Source organism: Cryptotermes secundus, unplaced genomic scaffold (assembly GCF_002891405.2).
Source record: "Cryptotermes secundus unplaced genomic scaffold, Csec_1.0 scaffold596, whole genome shotgun sequence".
NCBI lineage: Eukaryota > Metazoa > Arthropoda > Insecta > Blattodea > Kalotermitidae > Cryptotermes > Cryptotermes secundus.
This window is the reverse complement of record NW_019738355.1, coordinates 41,507-63,034: the sequence shown is the minus strand read 5'-3', so window position 1 is coordinate 63,034 and position 21,528 is coordinate 41,507. Positions and strand designations below refer to the sequence as shown.

The 21,528-nt window shown below is 38.7% G+C and overlaps 1 protein-coding gene across 1 annotated transcript in view; it reads left to right on the top strand.

The window, feature by feature from the left end:
- LOC111870819 (protein wings apart-like) overlaps positions 1 to 21,528 on the top strand; it is a 38,043-nt gene that overhangs the window by 5,981 nt on the left and 10,534 nt on the right. The window contains exons 5-9 of the mRNA XM_023863385.2: positions 5,093 to 5,213; positions 8,387 to 8,635; positions 13,152 to 13,367; positions 16,649 to 16,871; positions 18,384 to 18,499. Of these exons, the coding sequence (XP_023719153.1) occupies positions 5,093 to 5,213; positions 8,387 to 8,635; positions 13,152 to 13,367; positions 16,649 to 16,871; positions 18,384 to 18,499 (925 nt within the window). The remainder of the gene's footprint in view (positions 1 to 5,092; positions 5,214 to 8,386; positions 8,636 to 13,151; positions 13,368 to 16,648; positions 16,872 to 18,383; positions 18,500 to 21,528) is intronic.

Below are 21,528 nucleotides of genomic sequence, written 5' to 3'. Positions count from 1 at the left end.
TTCACTTGTGGATTACAGACCGTGGAGTTATCTGTGATAGAGTGGTGGTATAGCCACATGCAATATGTTGCAGGTTTGATTTGTACAGAATGTTCAATTGAGACAGTAACATGCTACTTGAGATAGCGCAGCAGTAGTTTGCTGTGTGACCATGGGTTTTCCCTGCTTTTCAAGCATGGCTTGCAGCCTATAACAAAATTTGCAACACATTCTGAAGTTCTGAATTTGATAATTCGCTGTCACTTAATGGCACACTGCATCATTTCTCTAGACTGTGTAATGGCCTTCTTGAGTTTGTTCTTGATATTCTTCACGTCATATTAATATGTTGTGACATGAGGGCTGAAGCTTGGAATAGTGGAGCCAGAAGAGAAGGTTGCTCTATAATATCTGGTAAATACTCTCATAGATCATCAAACAAGTAGGCCATTGCTAGGCAGCGTGGTCTTTTCAATGTGGTGCATGCTGAGTCTGTATAGTAAGGGCAAGTGGGGAAAGTTAGTCAGTTATGGCTCAAAGTTATGTTTCAGTACAGAGAGTTGAGAGATGGTAGAAGGCTTGCAACAGCATGAGCAGAAGACGATATGGTTGGAATCTTTTACCTGGCAATAACTGCTGAAGACATAACAAACTAAGAAGTTTATTATTATTCGGTCAACACAGTTCTGGTGTAAACACCATGCATTTGCATGTAGTGCCTGTTTCAGCCTATTTTTATTATCATCAGGAACACATCATTTACAATCACCCTTCTTTCTATCTGCTCTACCTCCCTGCCCTGGCCAATGTTTACACACATGGAGTGTATTGTACAGACATGTTGTTTGTATAATGCTCTTATGTTATAAAATATATTAAATATTAAAATTAAGATTTGTAAAAATATTGAAATATTCTAATTTGAATTATAATTGAGTTATGTGTTAAAATGTGTGTGTGTGTGTGTGTATTTCTCCTTTTGCTCTGTATTGTCATGTCTCTTTTGTTTTGTGTTGCCAGATTTTTAGGTTGCACTCACCATTGTGTGTTCTTGTTTTTCGTGGAATTGTTCCTATGATTTTATGTTGTTGATGTGCTTATGTGTTGGCCTACAGGTGTGTGATGTGTTGTTTGTGTTCTTTTCTTCCTGTGGCCAACCATTAAGTGGAGAAGACTTAGCATGTACTGTAGTGAGAAGGAGAGTGCTTGTAGATTAGTAATAACGTTATAATTACTTGCAGTTACAAGATACAAGAGTTTAGTAAGTCCAATTACTAATCTAAACCCTGAGTCTAGTTACTAATAAGTGACAATATTTTGCATCTTGACATAACCAATAAGATGACAGAGGTATAACTACTGTGGAGAGAGAATGCTGTATGCTTTGTTTGCAGTCAGTATGCAACTTTCTGATATGATGATCAGTCACTTGCCGAGCCAAAAAAAGCAGTGTAATCAGTATAGTAGGATCTGGAGGTTTTTCCTGCACAGATCATTTCATCTGGGGGCTGAATTTGTTCCTGTTGGAATGGGGTATATGATTCAATAGCAAGGTTTCATAGTCAGTCTTCTGTAAGAGTATTTTTTTTATTACTAGTGGGGTGGGTCTAAGTTCCTTGCCCTAGATGATAGGTGAGAGTGATTGTGGAGCAGTTGGTGGAATGAAGATTGGCAGGGGAAACCGAAGTACTCGGAGAAAACCTGCCCCAGTGCCACTTTGTCCACCACAAATCCCACTTGACCAGACCCAGGATCGAACCCGGGCCGTTGCGATGGGAAGCCAGCGACTAACCACTTGAGCTATGGCACTAATTCTGTAAGAGTAACAACATACATAAGTAATTGCAAATTGTTAACATGCTGGGTATAAGAAATTGGCATTTTGCTGGTATCAGGGCTTCCAGTTACAAGACTGATTATTAGATTTTGCCCATCTATATTTATATATATGCATGAAATTAAGCTGCCAGATTATTCAGCAGTAATTCACTTTGGTACTGGTTGCTGCACAGAGTCATGGCTGCTATTTATAACCGGTAGGCCTTACCCAACTTGTCGTTTCAGTATGCAAAACATACAAATTGGAGTTGAAGAACTTCCTCGTGCCATTCAACAAGTGCTGTTACACAGTATAAATGTAGTGGTATGGTGTGTTGTAAGAGTGCAACAGGTTATTACTTCATAACTTTAGAATGTATCATAAAACATGTTTACATGCCGTGGGACATGCAGCTAATAAGAAGGCGGTCAGTTCTAGTGGTTCACATAAAATATGGTACATCTTTGTTGTCTTTGTGCAGGAATCAGTAATGAAGTTCTGTGAGTTTAGTGATTCATCACCATAGGCACAGAAACCCCTGGTACCTTGTATGGTAACATAATAAACTTCTGCTTCCTCTTACAAGCAGCATATATCTCTCTCAGTTGAACTCTCTGTAGTTCACATGCAGATCAAACATTTCCTCTGTAGCTCTAGCACTAACTAAATTTGATGTCATCCCCCTTTTCAGTGGATAACTGTGATATGCTAGTAGTGTGGCAATTATTTTTATATTTTAAAATCTAAAATAATATTTGCATACAGTTGCATTGATATCTCAACAGTGTATGAGAATTTAAAGATAAAGTATCCCCAGAAGAATTGCGTTTATGTTTTTGAGCTCCAGGTTTTCTTTTTTAACTTAACATTTTCATTGGTTTTGCATGCTTTTGTTTTTGTTCGGTAATTCTGTTATGTTATATGAGTTCTTAGTTGTCAGTGGATGAACTCTTTAAGTTGTGTAGTTATTTGTAATTAAATTCTTATTGTAGTGATTCTCAATTTGTGGGGCAGTTACCGTCCCTCAGTCTCTAACCACTTTTGCTCTTGAGATCAGTTCTTTGTCCATTCATTCACAGTAATGCCACTGGTCACAATACTGCAATCACTCATCTGCACTGAGTGAGCTGCATGCCCAGAGAACTGACTGACTACACACTTGCTCGCACACTCACTCACTCACTCACTCACTCACTCACTCACTGTGCTGATTTGACCTCTGAAAACCTTGATGATGTCTTTTCCTTGTCTGCACCGCTCAACTACACTGTACTGAGAACTGACTCAGTACTCTTTCAGCTTCTGCACTAAACTGCGCTGGGGCCCTGACAAGAGCTTGACAGCTACTTTTATAGGCACACCACCCATTGACCTTCATTGTCATCTGGGCTTCTTCCTCAACAATTCAGACATCACAAGAGCCACCCACTGGCCAGAAAACATGGCCCCTCCCATGCTCAGCTTCCACAATAATATTGATAAAAGCATAGTTACACATAGTTATAGATGTTGGTAAAACTGCTGTAATTCAATTCAAGCTGCTGAGAAGAGGTTTTTCTGTTAGCTATACATTTCAAACAGTTCTGTTTCTGAACTTTGAACTGTCATGAGATATTTTCTGTAACATTCCTATGACATTCTTTAATTTTTATGTCTTTGGATGTGCTAAGCACAGAGCTAATTTTGTCTTCCCCAGATCTTCAAGATTTGCCCCAAAACCTCAGAGAAATATCAAACACCAAAGAATGTATTAACATGCTTTGTTTCCCTGGCAGATATTCTGGACATACTAATGATTTGTTAGTTTTTCTTGTGTAAAAAGTTTCTCTCAATAATCTTCAAAATAAGCTTAATAGAAACTGTTGTCAAATTCAGTACTTTTCAGCTGATGAGGGCTTGTTCTGTTGGTTACATTTTTCAGTGTCAGCCATACTCTGCTTTATGTTTGTTACTGCCAGTACCATAAAAAATCAATTCAGAACTGGTTACAGAAATGTAACCATAGTTTTCATAGTAACATTTCCTCCACACTGGATGTAATATGTATACCTGTTGCATGGCTTCTTCTATCAGATAATCTCATTTCCTTCATGTCAGTATAATGGTTACACTGTTGACTTGGTTTTTGTAAGTTAGATAGTGGAATTTCCTCCATATGTGATGCCTGTTAATGTTTATATGATAGTGGCTTGGTGTTCTGGAGTTGTGTCGTGACATTTTCTTTGTACTGGTTTGATGGTTATAGATATGACTCAGTTTGTTTGATAAGGTAATGGTTTTTCCTACATGCCAGCTACAGTATTTATACTGCCATGACTTGATTTGTTGAATAAGGTAATGACATTATCCTCATACCAGTGAAATATTTATACAGATATGACTGAGTTTTTTAAATTGCTTGTGGGTACTGTAAGTTTCTCATTACCTCCACTTGATCTTATAGAATTGTATGGTGGCGTTTTTCCATACTGTATGAAATGAATGGTATATACTACCCCACTTAGTCCTGTAGATTCTGGTATAACATATTGTAACGTGTTATTTCAGTGGCCACAAAATCCCACACAGGCCATTGCCTGGGAATGCCTTGGGCAACAAATGTGTTTCCCCAGAGGTGGAAGGTTCGTTGTGAAACCAAACATGTTACCGGTATTCTACAAGGTATTGTGTTTCCAAGACAACAGAAGGTTCATTGCATAGAAATGGCCATGGATATATAATGGGGTTAATGCATTCGCCGAGTCAGTCTTGAGATAATTGCCATTGAAGACAGTGAAGTTCCAGCCTTTGAAGACAGAGCTGGAAGAGTGAAGATTGTAGATTGTGATACTGGCGATGTTATAAGGGGATAATAATTGTACTTGAGTGTGTAAGAGAGTGTGTTCAATAAATATTCGCCAAATCCGAGACCCACGTGAAGTTATTTGTCGCGCTGCATAGGAACCATGTGGCAGTATTTTCTGTATCAGGGTAATGGATATCACTGTTATTCGGTATTTAGTTTTGTCATCAGGAAGATTTGCTCAGTGTTGGTGGGCATAATTTGTATTTGAGAGGCGTTTGGTATGAATCTTGGATGGGATATTGGCCATCCTGATTGACGTTTTCCATAGTTTCCCTCAGCAGTGACAATTTTGTACTGTAAAGTGCAACTACATTATCTAACATCCTTACCATTTGCCCATGCATAACCACTGTGTTGTGTCATGTCACTGGATACTAATAGCCTCTGTAGTTGATGCATAATTTTTAAATAACTTACAGATTAATATTACATGCCCTGTTGGCTTACAGGTGCCTCTCAGCTATAACACTAGCGTCCAAGTGCATGGCCCCTGCCTTCAGGATGCATGTTAGGGCTCATGGGACAGTGGCCAAGTTCTTCCGTGCCTTACATGATGCCACCAAAGATCAGGTGAGTAAATTTGGACCACAGCCTTAGGTAGTTGCTCTGTTATTTATCGATTTAGGATAAAGGTATAGATTACAGTCATGTCCTCAGCTTCTGAATGAGAGGAAACTAGAAATTTTATCCATTTATAAGACTTGAAATAATTGAGGTTTTAAGAATTAATCATACATGATGAAGATTACTGTCTCCTGAATTTTGATATCATATAGTGTGGTAAAAAGTTGCGAACGTTTTGGTGGAACCTGTGGCCTCCATCTTCTTCCCTGATGATGGATGCAATAGGTTCTTCTGAAATGTTGCTAACTTTCTTTCAGACTATATGGCATTATATCTGTAAAGTTGGTAATCTTCATGTTCACTGCCATGATAACCTGAAACCTTACAGTCTACATACATAATGCTATCAGTGACATGTTAGGTCGATAGTGGGCTTCTAATTCTAGAAGGAATACTTACGCAAGATAGAGATAGCCATAGTTAGTTTTGCAGTGTTGGCATCCATGAATGGTGCTTGGTTTTTTGCATACTGAGTGTAGTGTTTGTGCAGAACTCAAATTGTAAGCTTCACATTATTAGCACACATCACCAATCAAGAAAGTTTAGTTCATAATAGTTGTGTCTTATGTATATACTAAATAACCTCCAAATAACCTTTATGTCAATGTGGTTATGATTGCTGTGTATATCAGTCCATCTGTCACAACACAACCTATAAATAAACAACTGAAGAGGCAAGTATTATTGATGAAATCAGCATTTATTCACATATATGGTCGACATCAGGCTTAAAAATTATTTAAAATGTTGTCAACATTCATCATTGGTCTGCTTGCACAGTGTAACCATTGTTACTAGTCCCTTCTTACACAACGTGTTCCTCAAATATGATATAGTAAATTATATTGAATTGAATTGAATATTAATGTAGGTAAGTTTATGTTTACTATTGTTATAGTATGCATTAACACTGGAAGTTAAAACTTAACCTTTAACCTACTTTGTATAGGATTTATAGTGGAAGGTTGCTAGGGAGAAAGGCATAGGAAGGTTGGTGATGTGTTGAATTGATGCTGTGTATAGGGTATATACAGGGGATGGACAAAAATATGGAAACACCTTGTGAAATGCATGCCTGAATTGAAGTGTTTATTTTAGCGACGTTTGTAGGTGACGCTAGATTATCTGCCCAATACCACTACCCGTACAACCTCCGCAATATGTTGCAAGCTTCATTTGTTGTCGAGACAGTGTTCTGTGCAGTTTTTAGTGCATCATGTCAGAACTAACAGAATTCGAATGCGGGCAAATTGTTGGGGCCCATATAGTGGGTGCTTCCGTAACCAAGGTAGCCGAGGTTTTCGGTGTTTCGCGAGCCACAGTATCCAAGATTATGACCGCATACAGGAGAACTGGGAAAACCGCATCCCATAAAGACCAGCGTGGACGGAAATGTGTCTTGAGTGATCGAGACAGATGAACATTGCATAGGATTGTGACGAAAAATAAGAAGACTACAGCTGCAAAAGTGACTGCTGAACTGAATGTCACACTCACAAACCCTGTCAGCACCAAAGCAGTATGAAGGGAACTCCACAAGCAGGGTATTTCTGGATGAGCTGTAATTCCAGAGTCACTCGTCAGTGATCAAAATGCCACTAAGAAGAGAGTGTGGTGCCGAAGTCATAAAATCTGGACTATGGAGCAATGGAAGATGGTCATTTGGTCGGATGAGTCCACCTTCACACTGTTTCCGACTTCTGGCCGAGTTTACGCCTAGAGAACACCATCCCAAGCTTACAATCCATATTGTTTGCTGCCAAGAGTGAAACATGGCTGGGGTTTGATCATGGTATGGCCAGACATATTGTGGTATTCTGTCAGACCCATCATTACCCTGCAAGGTCATATCAGTGCCTACGACTGTGTGACCATTTTGGGTGACCAGGTCCATCCCATGGTGCAAACTTTGTTCCCCAATGGTGATGTCATTTACCAAGACGACAGTGCCTGTGTTCACACAGCTCACATCGTCCAGGACTGGTTTTCTGAGCACGAAGATGAAGTGTCACGTCTGCCATGGCCCCCACAATCGCCAGATATCAATATTATTGAGCCTTTATGGTCTGTTTTGGAGAGCAATCTGTGTGCGTGCTATCCACATCCATCATTGTTAACAGAACTTGCCAATGTTTTGCAGGAAGAATGGTACAAGATTCCCTTGCAAATCATACAGGACCTCTATTTATCCATTCCAAGGAGACTGCAGGCAGTTCTGCAAGCCTGAGGTTGTCCTACACCATGTTAGTCACGGTAATGTGTTTTTTGTTGGGTGTTTCCATATTTTTGTCCATCCCCTGTACTTTGTGTGGCATGTGTGTTATGTATGTGGTTTATGTGTATATTGTGGGGGGCACGGTACTGCGAATTCCAGATGTGTTCCATATTGATGGCTTTGTGCTTATTTGATTTCATTCATCTGCAAAATTAAGCACATGTATCATAATAATAAAAAAATATAGTTTTTGTGTGGTGTTTTTGCATTAGTCTGTACATATGTGTTTATCATCTGTTGATAATTTTGTCGTCCTATGTTGTATTCAAAAACACAAACATATAAACACTCCTCAAAACCAGAAATACAAAAATATGTAATAATCTAAAACCAAAAAACCTCAGTACTGACATTCTCATGAGTGTATAGTGTAGTCAGTATAGTGACTGTATGGGCTGGATGACCTAGGAGTTGGAGTTCTGAGTCCCAGTATGATCAAGAATTTTCTGTTCTCCACATCATTCAGACTGGCTTTGGGGCCCATTCAGCCTCCTATCCGATGAGTACTAGGAGCTCCTTCACCAGGGTTAAAGCAGCAGGGTCATGAAGCTGACCACTCACCACCAGTTGGTGCTGAGGTCAAGAAAATGTGGTTCTATAGATCCACTCCCCCATACATCTTCATGGCATAGCACTTAATTAGCGATGCACAGGGGCAGCTTTACCTTTTATCGATGTTCTTAATAAAAGCGGAATCTACCAACTAAAATGTAATGACTGTCAACTGAAATACGCACAAGCCTTTATCTCCCTGCAGCATATATTTGTTCATGATGTGGTTCTCGGGCACATTATTGTTATTTTAATGACCGTGTATTAGGAGGTATATCATGTTCATTTCCAGAGCCTTGGACTTTGCACAGCCACTGTTATGTTCGTGCTTAGTCAGGATCGACTGAACATGGATCTGGATCGGCACAGTCTGGAACTAATGCTGAATTTGCTTGAATCTGATGCAAGTCATCGCAATGCTCTTGATGACTGTGGCATGAGCAGTACACAACTGCATAAAAACAAACAGAAAGTGCGAGAGCTATGTGCTGAGATCCAAAGTCAAGGTCATGCAAAGCACTTGAATCTGGATAATATAACGGTGAGTCAAGAAATTTGAATGTGTTCTGTATATGAATGAATGAGGGGTAGGCCTTGACTGGCCCTTGCACCATGACCATCAGTGATTTATTGTGCATGTGTTATATATGTGCAGAATGAAAGTACCATAGAATGCCAATTTTTTTAATCCTGATTATCTGAATTGACAATTAAGTGGTTCACCACAACCAAGGCTTGCATCTGCTAAACAAACATCACTGTTAGAACCTTTCAAGTAAGGTGTTTGAAAATGTAAAATTGTAATTATATTTATGAGAGAGAGTCAGTAAATAGGCCACAAATGGACATAAAGCATGTGATAGTTGAACCTGGAAAAAACCTTTATTTCTCAACATATCTTCCACGAACATTGATACACTTGTCCCATCGTTTTACCAGTGTTTTGAAACCCACAGCATGGAAGTCTTCTGACTATTTTCTCAGCCAATTCTGCACCCCTATTTTGATCTCTTTGTCTTCAACAAAACGTTTGCCATGTTTCTCAACCCAGTTGTGAACCACTTTATGTGACAAACATTTCCCACCATTAATGGGAAACATTTGTTTATGATTAACCTTTGCATTGAGTCCTTTTGCAGACAGAGTTGCGCAACAGAATGCCACTCTTTGGTGGTACACACCTCAATACTGAAACCAGCCTCTCAACATGAACGTCTGCTACCTAAACTTTGTTGCTACTTAATGATACACATAGAAACCTATTACATCCATTACTACTGTTTTACTTCCATTTATTATGTATTTACTGGCTCTTCCTCATATTAATTTTTTATGTTTCACTTGATTTCAATTTTTGTATTTTTTATTATTATAATGTTGTTTTTTGAATGAGAATTTAATACATTTAATTTTTGACTATCCAAACCACCTTTGTCATTAATTAATTTGGATAATTAGCAGTCTGCTGTAGCTGTATGTAACAAAAGTACTGAATAGATTAGTAGCTTTGTGTGTGCGTGTGGACCCAGTTTTAATCTTAGTGACACTGACTGAGAATTTTCAGTATAAACAGTAATTCTAAGGGAGGCTAAGGCTAAAGTAAAAGGGCCATAGAGTCAAAGAAAGAAGACAAAGAGGGTTTTCAGTTACTTCAGGCGAATGGTGGGATAGTACTTTTCATTTGAACTATTCTTTATTTATCCATCATCCATTATTGTCATTCCAACACATTTGATTCTAAAGGGTTCTGATGATGGTGGATGACACACAGAATTAGTGGGTTTTTGGACTTTTTCCATCATCCAGAATTCTAGGTAATAGAGGACACTCTACTACCTAGAATTCTGGACAATAGGAAAAGTTCAGAAACCAAGAATTCTGTATCTCATTTGATGCTGTATGATCTCTGCAGATGAAACAGCATAATAAAATAATGTTGGAATGGATTTACACTTTTAAATCCAATTGGAAATTGATTAGATTGTTCTTTCAGCCAGACCATTTTGGCAGAGAAACTAGGTTTTGTGATCATACAGTGTGTCCACAAAGTCCTGTCAGGTTTTTGAAAAATTGTGGCTTGCAAACAAATTGAGCTGGCCAAATGCTGTTTGCGGCAGATCATAGTGAAACTGTAAGTTCATATTTAAGTGCACCTTGAAATAGTGAGTGATATTTTAGCAGATTTTTATTCTTGTATGGTGCATAATCTTTTTTATGTTGGCATTGTAAGAACTTGTGTTGCCATCTAGTAACTGGTATAAACTATATTAACACAGGAAAAATTTCTGAGTCTAGATCTGAATGCATTGAAGAGCACTCTTCATTGTCTTTCATGTATGTGAAAGATGATTTTGAGCATGTGGATGTACACGTATGGCTATTATAAAGAGATCTTCTCTAGAAGCTTTGAAGATTATTGGCTGTCACAAGTTCGTCTTTTCCATTATATGAAGCTTTTTAAATGAATTTGATTTGTTTCATTCTGGTCCATCACACTAACAATATCAGTTGCGTCTAGTGTGGCTGATGAAGATTTTTCTTATTTCAGTTATTCATGCCCTTACATGTTTCAGTCTTCAGAGACAATCATCAGGGACACCTTTGCATCAATACAGTTGGAAGTTACTATTACAATATATGTTCTGATCGTTAAAATACTACTCTGTCCAAAAAGTATCTGACCTTGGGCTGGGAAAACAAAGTTCTGCATCTGGGTGGTTACAATACCTAATCCCCTTCAATGTAGGCCTCCTGTGACTTTACACACTTAGTCCAGTGGTCCTTCCTTCGCTGGAAGCAATTCTGGAAGGCTTCTTTTGGCATGATGTGCAGCTACACCATCACGTTCTGTATGATGTCCTCATGGCTATCAAAACGGGTTCCTTTTAGTGGTGTCTTCAATCTCGGTAACAGCCAGAAATCACAAGGAGCCATATCAGGAGAGTAGGGAGCCTGGCAAACCTGCGGAATGCCATGCTTGGCCAGGAATCCCCGGATGAGGTGTGAAGAATGAGCTGGGACGTTGTCATGATGCAGCTGTCAGTTGCATGCATCCCACGACTCCAGTCTCTTGCACCGAACTGCATCATGAAAATGGCAGAGGACTTCCTTGTAGTACTCCTTATTGACAGTTTGGCCTAGTGGTGTGTACTCATAATGCACAACACCTCAGTAATCATAAAAGTACGGTCAGTATCACCTTCACATTGCTCCGAACCTGTCGTGCTTTTTTGGGCCTCGGTGTTGTTGGATTCTTCCACTGTGATGCCTGCACCTTGGTTTCCGGGTCATATCCGTACACCCACGACTCGTCACCAGTGATCACAGTCTTCAGGAACTCAGGATCCCTGTTGGCACTCCAGCATGTCTTGTGTGACCTCAAGGTAGAGTTCTTGCTGCTCTGGCAAAAGCAGCTTGGGCACAAATTTTGCTGCCACTCTTTGTATGCCCAAATCTTCAGTAAAATTGTGTTTGCGGAACCTCTGCTGATCGCAACCTCATCAGCAGTTTCCTGGATGATCAGACAATGGTTCTCCATGATCAGTGTCCTCACTTTTTCAATGAAACCAGCATTTCGGCTTGTTGATGGTCTCCTGGAACTCTGGTCAGTGTCCACCAACATACAGCCATCTTTAAAGCGGTTGAACCACTCTTTAATTTGAGTGACCCCCCCATTGTATCATCGCCGAAAACCTGCTGAATTTTTTGGATTGTTTCTGCTTGGGTATCCCCAAGTTTCTGACAAAACTTGATGCAGTATCACTGCTCCAAGTGTTGTGTCATCTTGAGCAAAATGAGAATGCAACAAACACATGTTACACCACTTCGCTAGGTGACAGCCACAGATGCATCCGGCGGTGTTGCAAGTCAGCATAATATCATGCATGCGCATGAAAGTCCCTTCTACCACTAAGCTCAGTTTCCCTGCCCCTTTGGCCATTAATTACAGCGGAAAAAAATAAAGTCAGATACTTTTTGGACAGCGGTGTAAATACATATAATGTTAATAATGTACAATTGGGTATAAAATCTAAAGTTTTTACAACTACAGTGGCTGTTCCAATACTATAAAGTATTTGTAATTGGTTTGTTAAGATTTTATTGGAATTTATAAATCAAGTAGGTTCGTGTCCTCTTTCTTATTATTTTCATCCCCATCAAGATAAATAATAAGAAAGAGGACACGAACTTACTTGGTTTATAAATTCCAGTAAACTCTAATACACCAATTACAAATATTTTATTGTATTTGAACACCCACTGTATTTGCAAAAACTTTAGATTTTATACCCAATTGTATATTATTAACATTATATGTATATATAAGAAAAATCTTCACCAGTCACACTATACAGAACTGTTTAACTTTTCATGATTTTTAAATGACTGTGAAATAGCTGTTATTAAACGCTTTCTATAAATTTCTTTTTCCAATGATTTTCTCTGCAAAGTACCTTACGGTTAGGACAAATTTGAAGGCATATTTGGAAATGGGACACTCAATTTTTTAAGAAAAAATGTTTTCCTTTATGCCTCAAGCATGGAGTCTATAAATGCCTCTGTAAATATGGTTTTGGTGGGATATGATGCCCTTTCATTCTTCTGAATGGTACTCAGAACACTTTTCTATCATCATATAAAGAAATATGTATACATGTGCGTACATATATACATGTGTGTGTAATATATATTTCCTTTCTCGTCCTGTTACATTTATATTTGTGCATTAACTCACATCACCACATCTGTAATTATTACCTCTAAGTGAATGGGAAAGTAATTTTTGCATAATGAATTTTGTGTAACCCGTGTGCTAGTAATGAATTTGACTGAGTGCAATGAAAGATCAGAGAGTTAAGGCATGATTCTGACTGAACCTTTTCCTGCTAGTTTTAATATTTGGGCATTATAGGTTTCTAAGGCTATGAACTCTGTCAGTTAAAGAAGGAATCAAGAGGTTAATGAACAAGTGTTCAAAGAACCAAGTCCTTCCATGGAACAAGTTAATTTCTACATATTATAGAGCTTTCAGGTTTTGGGATCCTCTTTGGTTGCAGGTGGGGCAGCTAGCCATGGAGACATTACTAAGTCTTACTTCTAGACGTGCTGGAGAATGGTTTAAAGAGGAACTGAGAGAACTGGGGGGTCTTGAACATATTGTTAAAACGATATGTGACTGTTGCCGTCAAGTTGATGACTATATTGTTGAGTGGACTGAGCCTTTGCTGGACAAATTGAGGAAGGTGGACCGCTGCTTGCGTGTTCTTGAAAATGTAAGTATGCAGTGGGGACACACATTGACAGCTGATGAAAACAAAAAGAAATCCAATCTTCAGGCAGCCATTGATTATACTTTTGGGTCCAGAATTTAAAATGGGACTCTCTGTTGGCCAAAATTTATTTTTTTCACGTGTGACTTTGTGGGGTTAAAGCCTTTTCCCTTCTTTCCTCACATAAGCATTTTGCTTATATCTGTGACTACTGTTTTCTTTCTCATGTTTGTGCACCATTCCTCACTCTATCTTTCCAGTGGTCAGTTATTTCACATCTTTATTTTTCATGTCCTGAGAGGGGACAGCCAGTGAACATGATTACTCTTACCACTGAGGCACATTGTAAGGTCTGTCAGAAACTGTTAAAAAGATAGCTAAAGGGATTTTTGTGAAGCCTTTTTCTATTACTAGTGGGGTGGGACTAAGTCCCTTGTACTGTGGCCACTTCTGGCCTATTGTACCAGCCCCAGATGATAGGTGAGGGTGATTGTGGAGCAGTTGGTGGAATGAAGATTGGCAGGGGAAACCAAAGTACTTGGAGAAAACCTGCCCCAGCGCCACTTTGTCTACCACAAATTCCACTTGACCAGACCTGGGATTGAACCCGGGCTGCCGCGGTGGTAAGCCAGCGACTAACACTTGAGCTATGGCACAGCCTCTTTGTGAAGCCTTGATAGGTTCAGCAAGCAAAAGTGTATATAAAATTGTTTTCAAGGGTACAAATAGCCTTAGAAGGGATTGTATGAAAATTGTGATGTAATATTTTATCAGAGAGAGAAAGATGAATGTTACAAATGTCATGACTTTACAAATATTGGAATTTTGAAACAAGTAAAGGATAACATGAGGGTGTAATATAAAAATTACAAAATCTTAGAGGTTGACTTTGTGTTTTTATGGTAGATAAATATGAAGATCAGTGTAGTAACAGAGATTTGCTAAGAGCTGCAGAGGTTCAATTTGTGGGGAAATCTGGAAGATATACACATCTCAATTGGAGAAGAAACAAATTTTGCAAGAGTAGTCGCATATGCATAAAGGTGATTGGGTTCAGCTTATTTTTGGAATGGGAAGTTGTAGGGTTCCTAAGGAAATCTAGTACTCATCCAGAGAGGAAGATAATTACTTGGCTGCCCACTTAAGGGATTACAGGATAACAAACTTTGAGAACAAGACCGATCATCTTTAACTCTTACCCTGGCTTTGGCATGATATTCCCCTATGAATAACGTGCACAAATATTCTCTTGTAAACTCTCTTATACACTACACTACACTTGACATGTCCACATGGAAATAGTATCATTGCTCACAAAATAGACGTGGTACACTGACGCTAAAGACTGCTCACTGATTCGTGACCTGTTGTAACTTACATGCATGTAATGTTTTAATGCTTGACAGTTTGTTACTATTTTCTCCTCTTTGCTCCACTTTGGAGCATAGAGCTGATTTCTCAGTTTCTTGATCATTTTACAGATGGTGGGAGTCTTTGGATGGGTGATAAGCTCGTCACAGGGCCTCTGCTTAACCCTTTTGCGCGGTGATTTAAATTCCGCGGCCGTCTCTCTGGCGGTAATATATTCAGCCGGCCATTTAAATTTTGCTCGAAAATGATTTATTCATCATTGTTCTTAAATTCTATGAGATAGGATCATGAAACTTTCAATAAAATGATCTTAAAAGGTGGTTTTATAACCTTGCCTTATAATATGAGCGCCCGTTATCTCGGCAATGGAAGCAGTTGGTTTAGAATTTGAGCAGTGTATCGTACGCCTTGAAGCATGAAACTTTCACTAAAATGATCTTAAAAGATTGTTTTATAACTTTGCCTTATAATATGAGCGCCCGGTATCTCGGTGGTGGTTCAGAATTTGAGCGGAGTGTTGCACGCATTGAAGCATTCTACTATACACAGCGCTGACTCACATCACCATACCAGTACTGCGTATCTCTCTCATCTGGCTCTTTTTCCGTAAACAAAACATCTTCTGTGCGGCCTTGCCTTCCCCGTGGGGGGAATATAAGAAGAAATGTCTCTCCGTGAGTCGTATTGCTAGCCAGGTCAGCTGTAGTAAATTCAACGTTACGAGTTATCATAACAAGGGTTTGTTGCTATGCCTTTGATATTCCATCCATTTTGGCGGCTGTAGATGTCGTAGGGGTGACCACAGAATTGATGAAGTTATTCTAAGTACTGGCCGGTATGTAGTGCACGAAAGCAGAGCCTAGCTGGCTCAAAAAAATATTTATGGTCATCCCTCGAAACGACCACCAAGGTCAGTACGATAAAATGGCGTCAACTGGAGCGATAATACATGAAGGAATGAGTTCTTTTTCCCTCCCCCACACACATCCGTATCGTCTCAGGGGGTGACCACAGTGTTCTGCCTTAAATTGTGGCGTTTTTCTAAGAACTGGGCCTTTGTACTGTGCGAAATCAATGGATCATGCGAAAATAAACTTATGGACATCCCTATTCTAAGAATTCCAATTGAGTGTGTTAGAGTGGCCAGCTCAGGGCAATATTATTTTATAAACATCACGTCTCTGCTGTTTATATCATCAAAGCAAAGAAAACATGGCATTCATAAACGTAGAACGAATAAACCGCTTGCAAGAGCCACAGGAACTTTGCTGCAAGACAGGCATATGTAACGAAGACTTAGCGCTCTTAAACTCGTGTCTCATTATAAACCGTTCTTGTGACAACAGGCCAGTGAAGAATCTAACAATCTACAGCAAAACCATCAATTATTATGGGCGTTATAACATAGGTGTGCAGCTGGACGAAACATACACGTCGAACCCCCCCAGACGATTTAAATCCCTGACGAAACATACACGTCGAACCACGGCAACGGGTTAAACACAGGACAACACAACCACAGAAAAACACACACCAGACATTCATGTTCTGAGTGGGATTCGAACCCACAATTCCAGCTTCCAAGCAAGCAAAGACAGTACATGCCTTAGACCGCTCGGCTACTGTGACCGGTGTTTGTTGCTATAGTAACATGAAATTGCATAATTTCATAGCCTTCATCTCACCATTCCATTACTTTATACAGTGATGTGATCAGTGGCCTGGATTTTCATCTGTTTTCTAGTATAAATTTTCTTCATAGTTTTAGAGTAGATGTATCGTCATGAAGCAAGAGGTGATAATAAGTGTGTAGAACATGTCTTTGATACTGAAGGTCTAGCATTCTACCTGGTACAGTATTATAAAATTTGAAGCTTCATTACAGCAGCAATGTTCCTAATTTATGTTACTAGGTAACAAATCAAAATGAGGAAAACCAGCTATACCTTTTGAAGTATGGGGATGGTATGTTGATTGACACGTTGATCAAACTGTATCGACATTGTGACTCGGAGATTCCATTGTACCCAGTGACAAATCTAGCAGACAAAATGTCAGCTGGTACTGTGATTCGTGAGGTTTTGCTTGCTACCCTCAAAGTGCTAATCAACCTCACACATGACTTCAATAATGAATGTAAGTGTACAATTCTGCATTTTAATGAGTGTGGTAAAAGACTATACTTGGTGATCAAAAAAGTATGTTTTGTAATGCAATTATTGATTGATTCAAATGAATAACTTGCAGTCAGCACATTTAAGTATTCTGTCCCACACACAATGTATCTATTATCAATGATACTTTTAGTCTGGATGTGGTATTGTTTGTGTTTGAGGTCAGTGAAAGAAGCACATCTTACCATTCTAAAACCTCCATAGCGCATATGAAAATTTTGGCTTGGGAACCTGTAATAGAGGAGCCTCTGTATTGCACATACAGAATTTGGCTATGATCAGTTAAAAATCACCGGTTACATTAGTCTCAGTTTTCATTGCATGAATCCATAATAAAGGAGTCTGTACAGTGTGTATACAAATTATATTCATGATCAGTATCTTATCGTAGTTTTTGGTCAGTCACAATTTCTGCATTACAAGAATTTGTAATGAAGGAGCCTCTTATAATATGGTAGCATAGTTGGTTGAGGCACTATGCTACAACCTGGAAGGTCACAGGTTCAGTTCCTGATGACATCATTGGATTTATCAATTTACATAATCCTTACATTTGAATTGTTGCCCTGGGGTTGACTCAGCCTCTAACAGAAATAAGTACCAGGAATCTTCCTGGGGGCAAAGGGTGGCTGGCATGTAAGGCTGACCTCACTGATACCTGTGAGCCGATTTTCTAGAAAATGCGGGAACCTTGACATGTGACATGCATATGGGCCTGCAAGACCTGTTACAAGGATAGCTGTACCTTTTTATCTATAATATACATGCTGCCAGTTTTGGCTCTGATTGCTTTCAGATTAATAGTTATACTAGTCTCAGTTTCCATAAATTTTGCCAACTGATGATGTAATTTGAAAAGAGAGTTTCACCACTGGTTGAAGCTGTAATCAAAATGGTGAAGTTGGAAGTAAGGCAGTGGATACTAAGATGTTTGTAAATGAATATAGAAAGCATTTATGACAGAGTAGTTTTATGTTTATTTTTTAAGATGTCATTAGTTCATGTATAGCCTGTTTTATTAAGAATTTTTAACTGATATTTGTTGTTTTGTTGTAAATTTTTGCCCACTATTAGTCAAACCATGTCACAGTTTGCCACATATAAATTTTATTAAATTTTGTACTTAGTTTTATATAAAGTAATTTAACTTGATTTTTATGCAGGCAGACATAGCTGTAGATGTGGCTTACCATGGCAAGCACTTACTCAGTAGCTGCAAGTACTAAGCAAGATAATAAAAGACTAAGGCACCATTTCAGCCTGATGCATAAGACTGTTTGAGTTGTGTTTGTACAACATACTTGGTTGTTAGCTGCATGACAGAAAATAATTGTATAAAGAATTTGTGTGTAGGAGAATAATCTTTGGTGTAAGTAAAGAGTAAGCGCTAGAAGGAGTAAATGTGAAGTCTTGGGTGGAAGGAACTCAATAATTTTATTCTGCATGGTCTCAAATTAACTTTAATTCTTTTCAGCATATGGTAGCACTTTAGTTGGAGAAAGGAAAGGCATTGTGAATGCTAGCCTTCATGTTTTGTTGCAAGTTCCAAATTATGTTCCAGAAGAAAAGAAGTTTGACTTGCTGGTCTTGGTAAGGAATATTTGCCATGTTTATCAATTTTTTTACTCTAACAGAAATCACTTGCAGGTGATGAGATTCTGTAATTGACACATTTCTTAACTCACTGTTGTATGCAGCCACATTTTAATTTTTCCCATTGTAAAATACAGGTCTCAGAGTAACTTTTTTATGAATTCCCTTTATTTCAGTAGGACAGTTTTTATTGTTTTTTTAGCTTACATTCCATGAATTGGCCATATAATATGAGCATGTGTGGCAGTAGTTTCATTCAGAATTTTTTGTCTTTCCATGCCATATTTAAAATTTGAATATTAAATTATTCAAAAGTACATGATCTGTCACTATGAAGTAAAGAACACAGAGTGAGGGTGCTTGAGAACAAAGCACTGAGGAAGACATTTGGACATAGGAGAAATAAACAGGGGACTGGGGAAAATTACATTTTGAGGAGCTTCATATAGCATCCATGAAGTAAATGAGATATCCAAAAAGAAGTTTGGTTATATAACCTTCAACTCAGTCCATTTTGGGAAGTCATCATATAGCTGGGGGAATAATAATAGAATTGAAGTGGATGTTATGGTAACATATGTTGAGTAGATTCAGCTGACTTTTAATGGATTTGAATATCAGGCTTTATGAACTTAATTGTGAATCTTCTAGTAATATAAAAGTAGGGAATTATGAGTCTTCAAGTAACTTAAAAACAGGGAATTTATGAACAGCTCAGCATCATATCATCCTTTGAAGAAAGGCTTGGTACCTTGGAGTCAGTTACTCAAGATGGGTACAGAACAAAATTGAACAAGCTGAAAATAAATATATCCAGGATATGCCAGTAGAAACCCTACCTACACAGAGAGTATACTTGGGGTTCACATAGGAAGGTTTAAATATTGACCCTGAATGCCATGTCATCAGGGCATGGAAAGAGAGTCCATTTTTAGACCTGGGTGCCAGATGGAGGTTGATTGTAGTTTACTTTGTACCAGGCTACATAGTCCTGTCTAGCATTGCAGCTTTCAGTGAGGCACCCTTGCTTGGAAACCTGACATTAGGATAACTTCTTGGCACTTGTGTTTTATTCTGTTTGTTGTAAGATGAATGGACCTATGCACAGGACAACAGTGTGTGAGTGGTGAAGCCATCCATTTAGGTGTGGCAGTCCTTCAGTTTTGCTAGAAAGCAAGACTTCATGCTCATATGCTTTCATACTGGTCACTTTTAACTTACACATAAACATTTATTGCATAGTAGTGACCTAGCACTTATTTTTATGCTGTGTGGGGTACCACATACCATTTACATTTACATTTATTTATCATTTCATGGATCCAGTCATCTCCCCATAGGGCTGGATATAAATCATGTCACATATTACAAATTCATGATGACCACATCATTCATCCTTGGTCAAATAAAATATAATATCAAGCCTGAGACAGAATAGCTCAAGTTGTCAGGACAACACACACAGGTCATGGAGAAACCACAATCAAGTTCACACCTTGCCATTCCACACACGCTGGCAAGCCATATCATCCAAACAGTTACATTATAAAATATTAAAATTCGTAACAAAAACAGACATCATACATATTACTACACTACTTACAACAAGCAAGAGTCAAGAATATATAATTCACGCACACAGACCATTTATTAACTCTTAACTTTTGAGCCCCTTACATGCTCGACAAATTCATCAATTGAGTAAAATGTGTTACTTTGCAAATAATTTCATAGAACAAACCTAAATTTCTTTTTACCACTCTTAAAAAATGTGATATTTGATGGCAGAGTATTAAATAGCTTGATGCCTGAATAATACACCCCTCTCTGATAGGATGATAAATGTGTTGAAGGTATATGAAGGTGGTCATTCCTTCTGGTACCAGTGACATATACAGAGTTATTGGTCTGAAACTTATCCAAATTATTAACAACAAATGTCATCAGTGAGAGCAAATATACACATGGGATTGGTAGTATTTCAAGCTTTTTAAATAAATCTCTACATATATGAGTTGGGTCCAATCCCATCATTATTCTTATTATTTTCTTTTGAATAACAAAGACCTTATGACTGTCTGATTTATTTCACCAATGAATGATAATATGCATAATATTGTTACGTGTTTTGTGTGTCACACGACAAATAACGAATCTTTATTGTGCTTCACTTATACACTTACGAGTACAATTATTATCCACTGCTTCACTGTTATAATTACTCTTGTACCACTGATCTCAGCTGCTGTATTTTGAATGTCATCTGTAGCGGCTGTTCCCAGACTTTCTTCTGTATCTCTTGGCATCTGCCCCGAGACTGTCTGGCGAGTCAGAGTCAGAGTTACATTGCAACTGACGGTCAGTCAGTCAGTAAGTCTTGGTGTCGAGCCCAATTTGGGGCTCATGACCAGATATTAATTATTATCATTTGACAGTTACGGTCTTGTTTCTGTGGGGCGCCTTCTCCGACGAGAGGACGGGTCTGTCATTTGTATATGCTGCTGGCTCTTGCCAGCGCAGTCTTTCTCGGGTCCGAGTCCCTTGGGACTCGCGACCATATCTTACTGTCTCAGAATTGAGACTTGAGAGAGAGAGAGAGAGAGACTGGCAAATGCATTCAACCCCTTTTTATACCCTCGGCCGCTGCTATGCAAATGAACCCTCTGTTATAACCATGGAAACGCTGCTTTGTTGATTCTGCGATTCCTATGCAATGGCCAACTGTTGGGGCTACAATATCACTATTGTCGCTGCCTATGCAACGGTCTGTTCTAGCGTTACTATGGAAGTGTCTTCTGGATTCCGAACATGTGACAGTATACGGCTTTAAGACTATTTATGTTTAATATATAGGATAATTTACGCATTAGAAAACAAACTGTGCTTATGTAAGATTTGAGGCTTTCACGGCAGTGACTATGAAGAAAGCAGTCTTCTGGGATTTGGCGCCGTGTATATGTGGTGTTAACCGATGTTTCGGAGGAACGTATCGCCTCCATCTTCAGGGTAGAAGAAAAAAAATATAT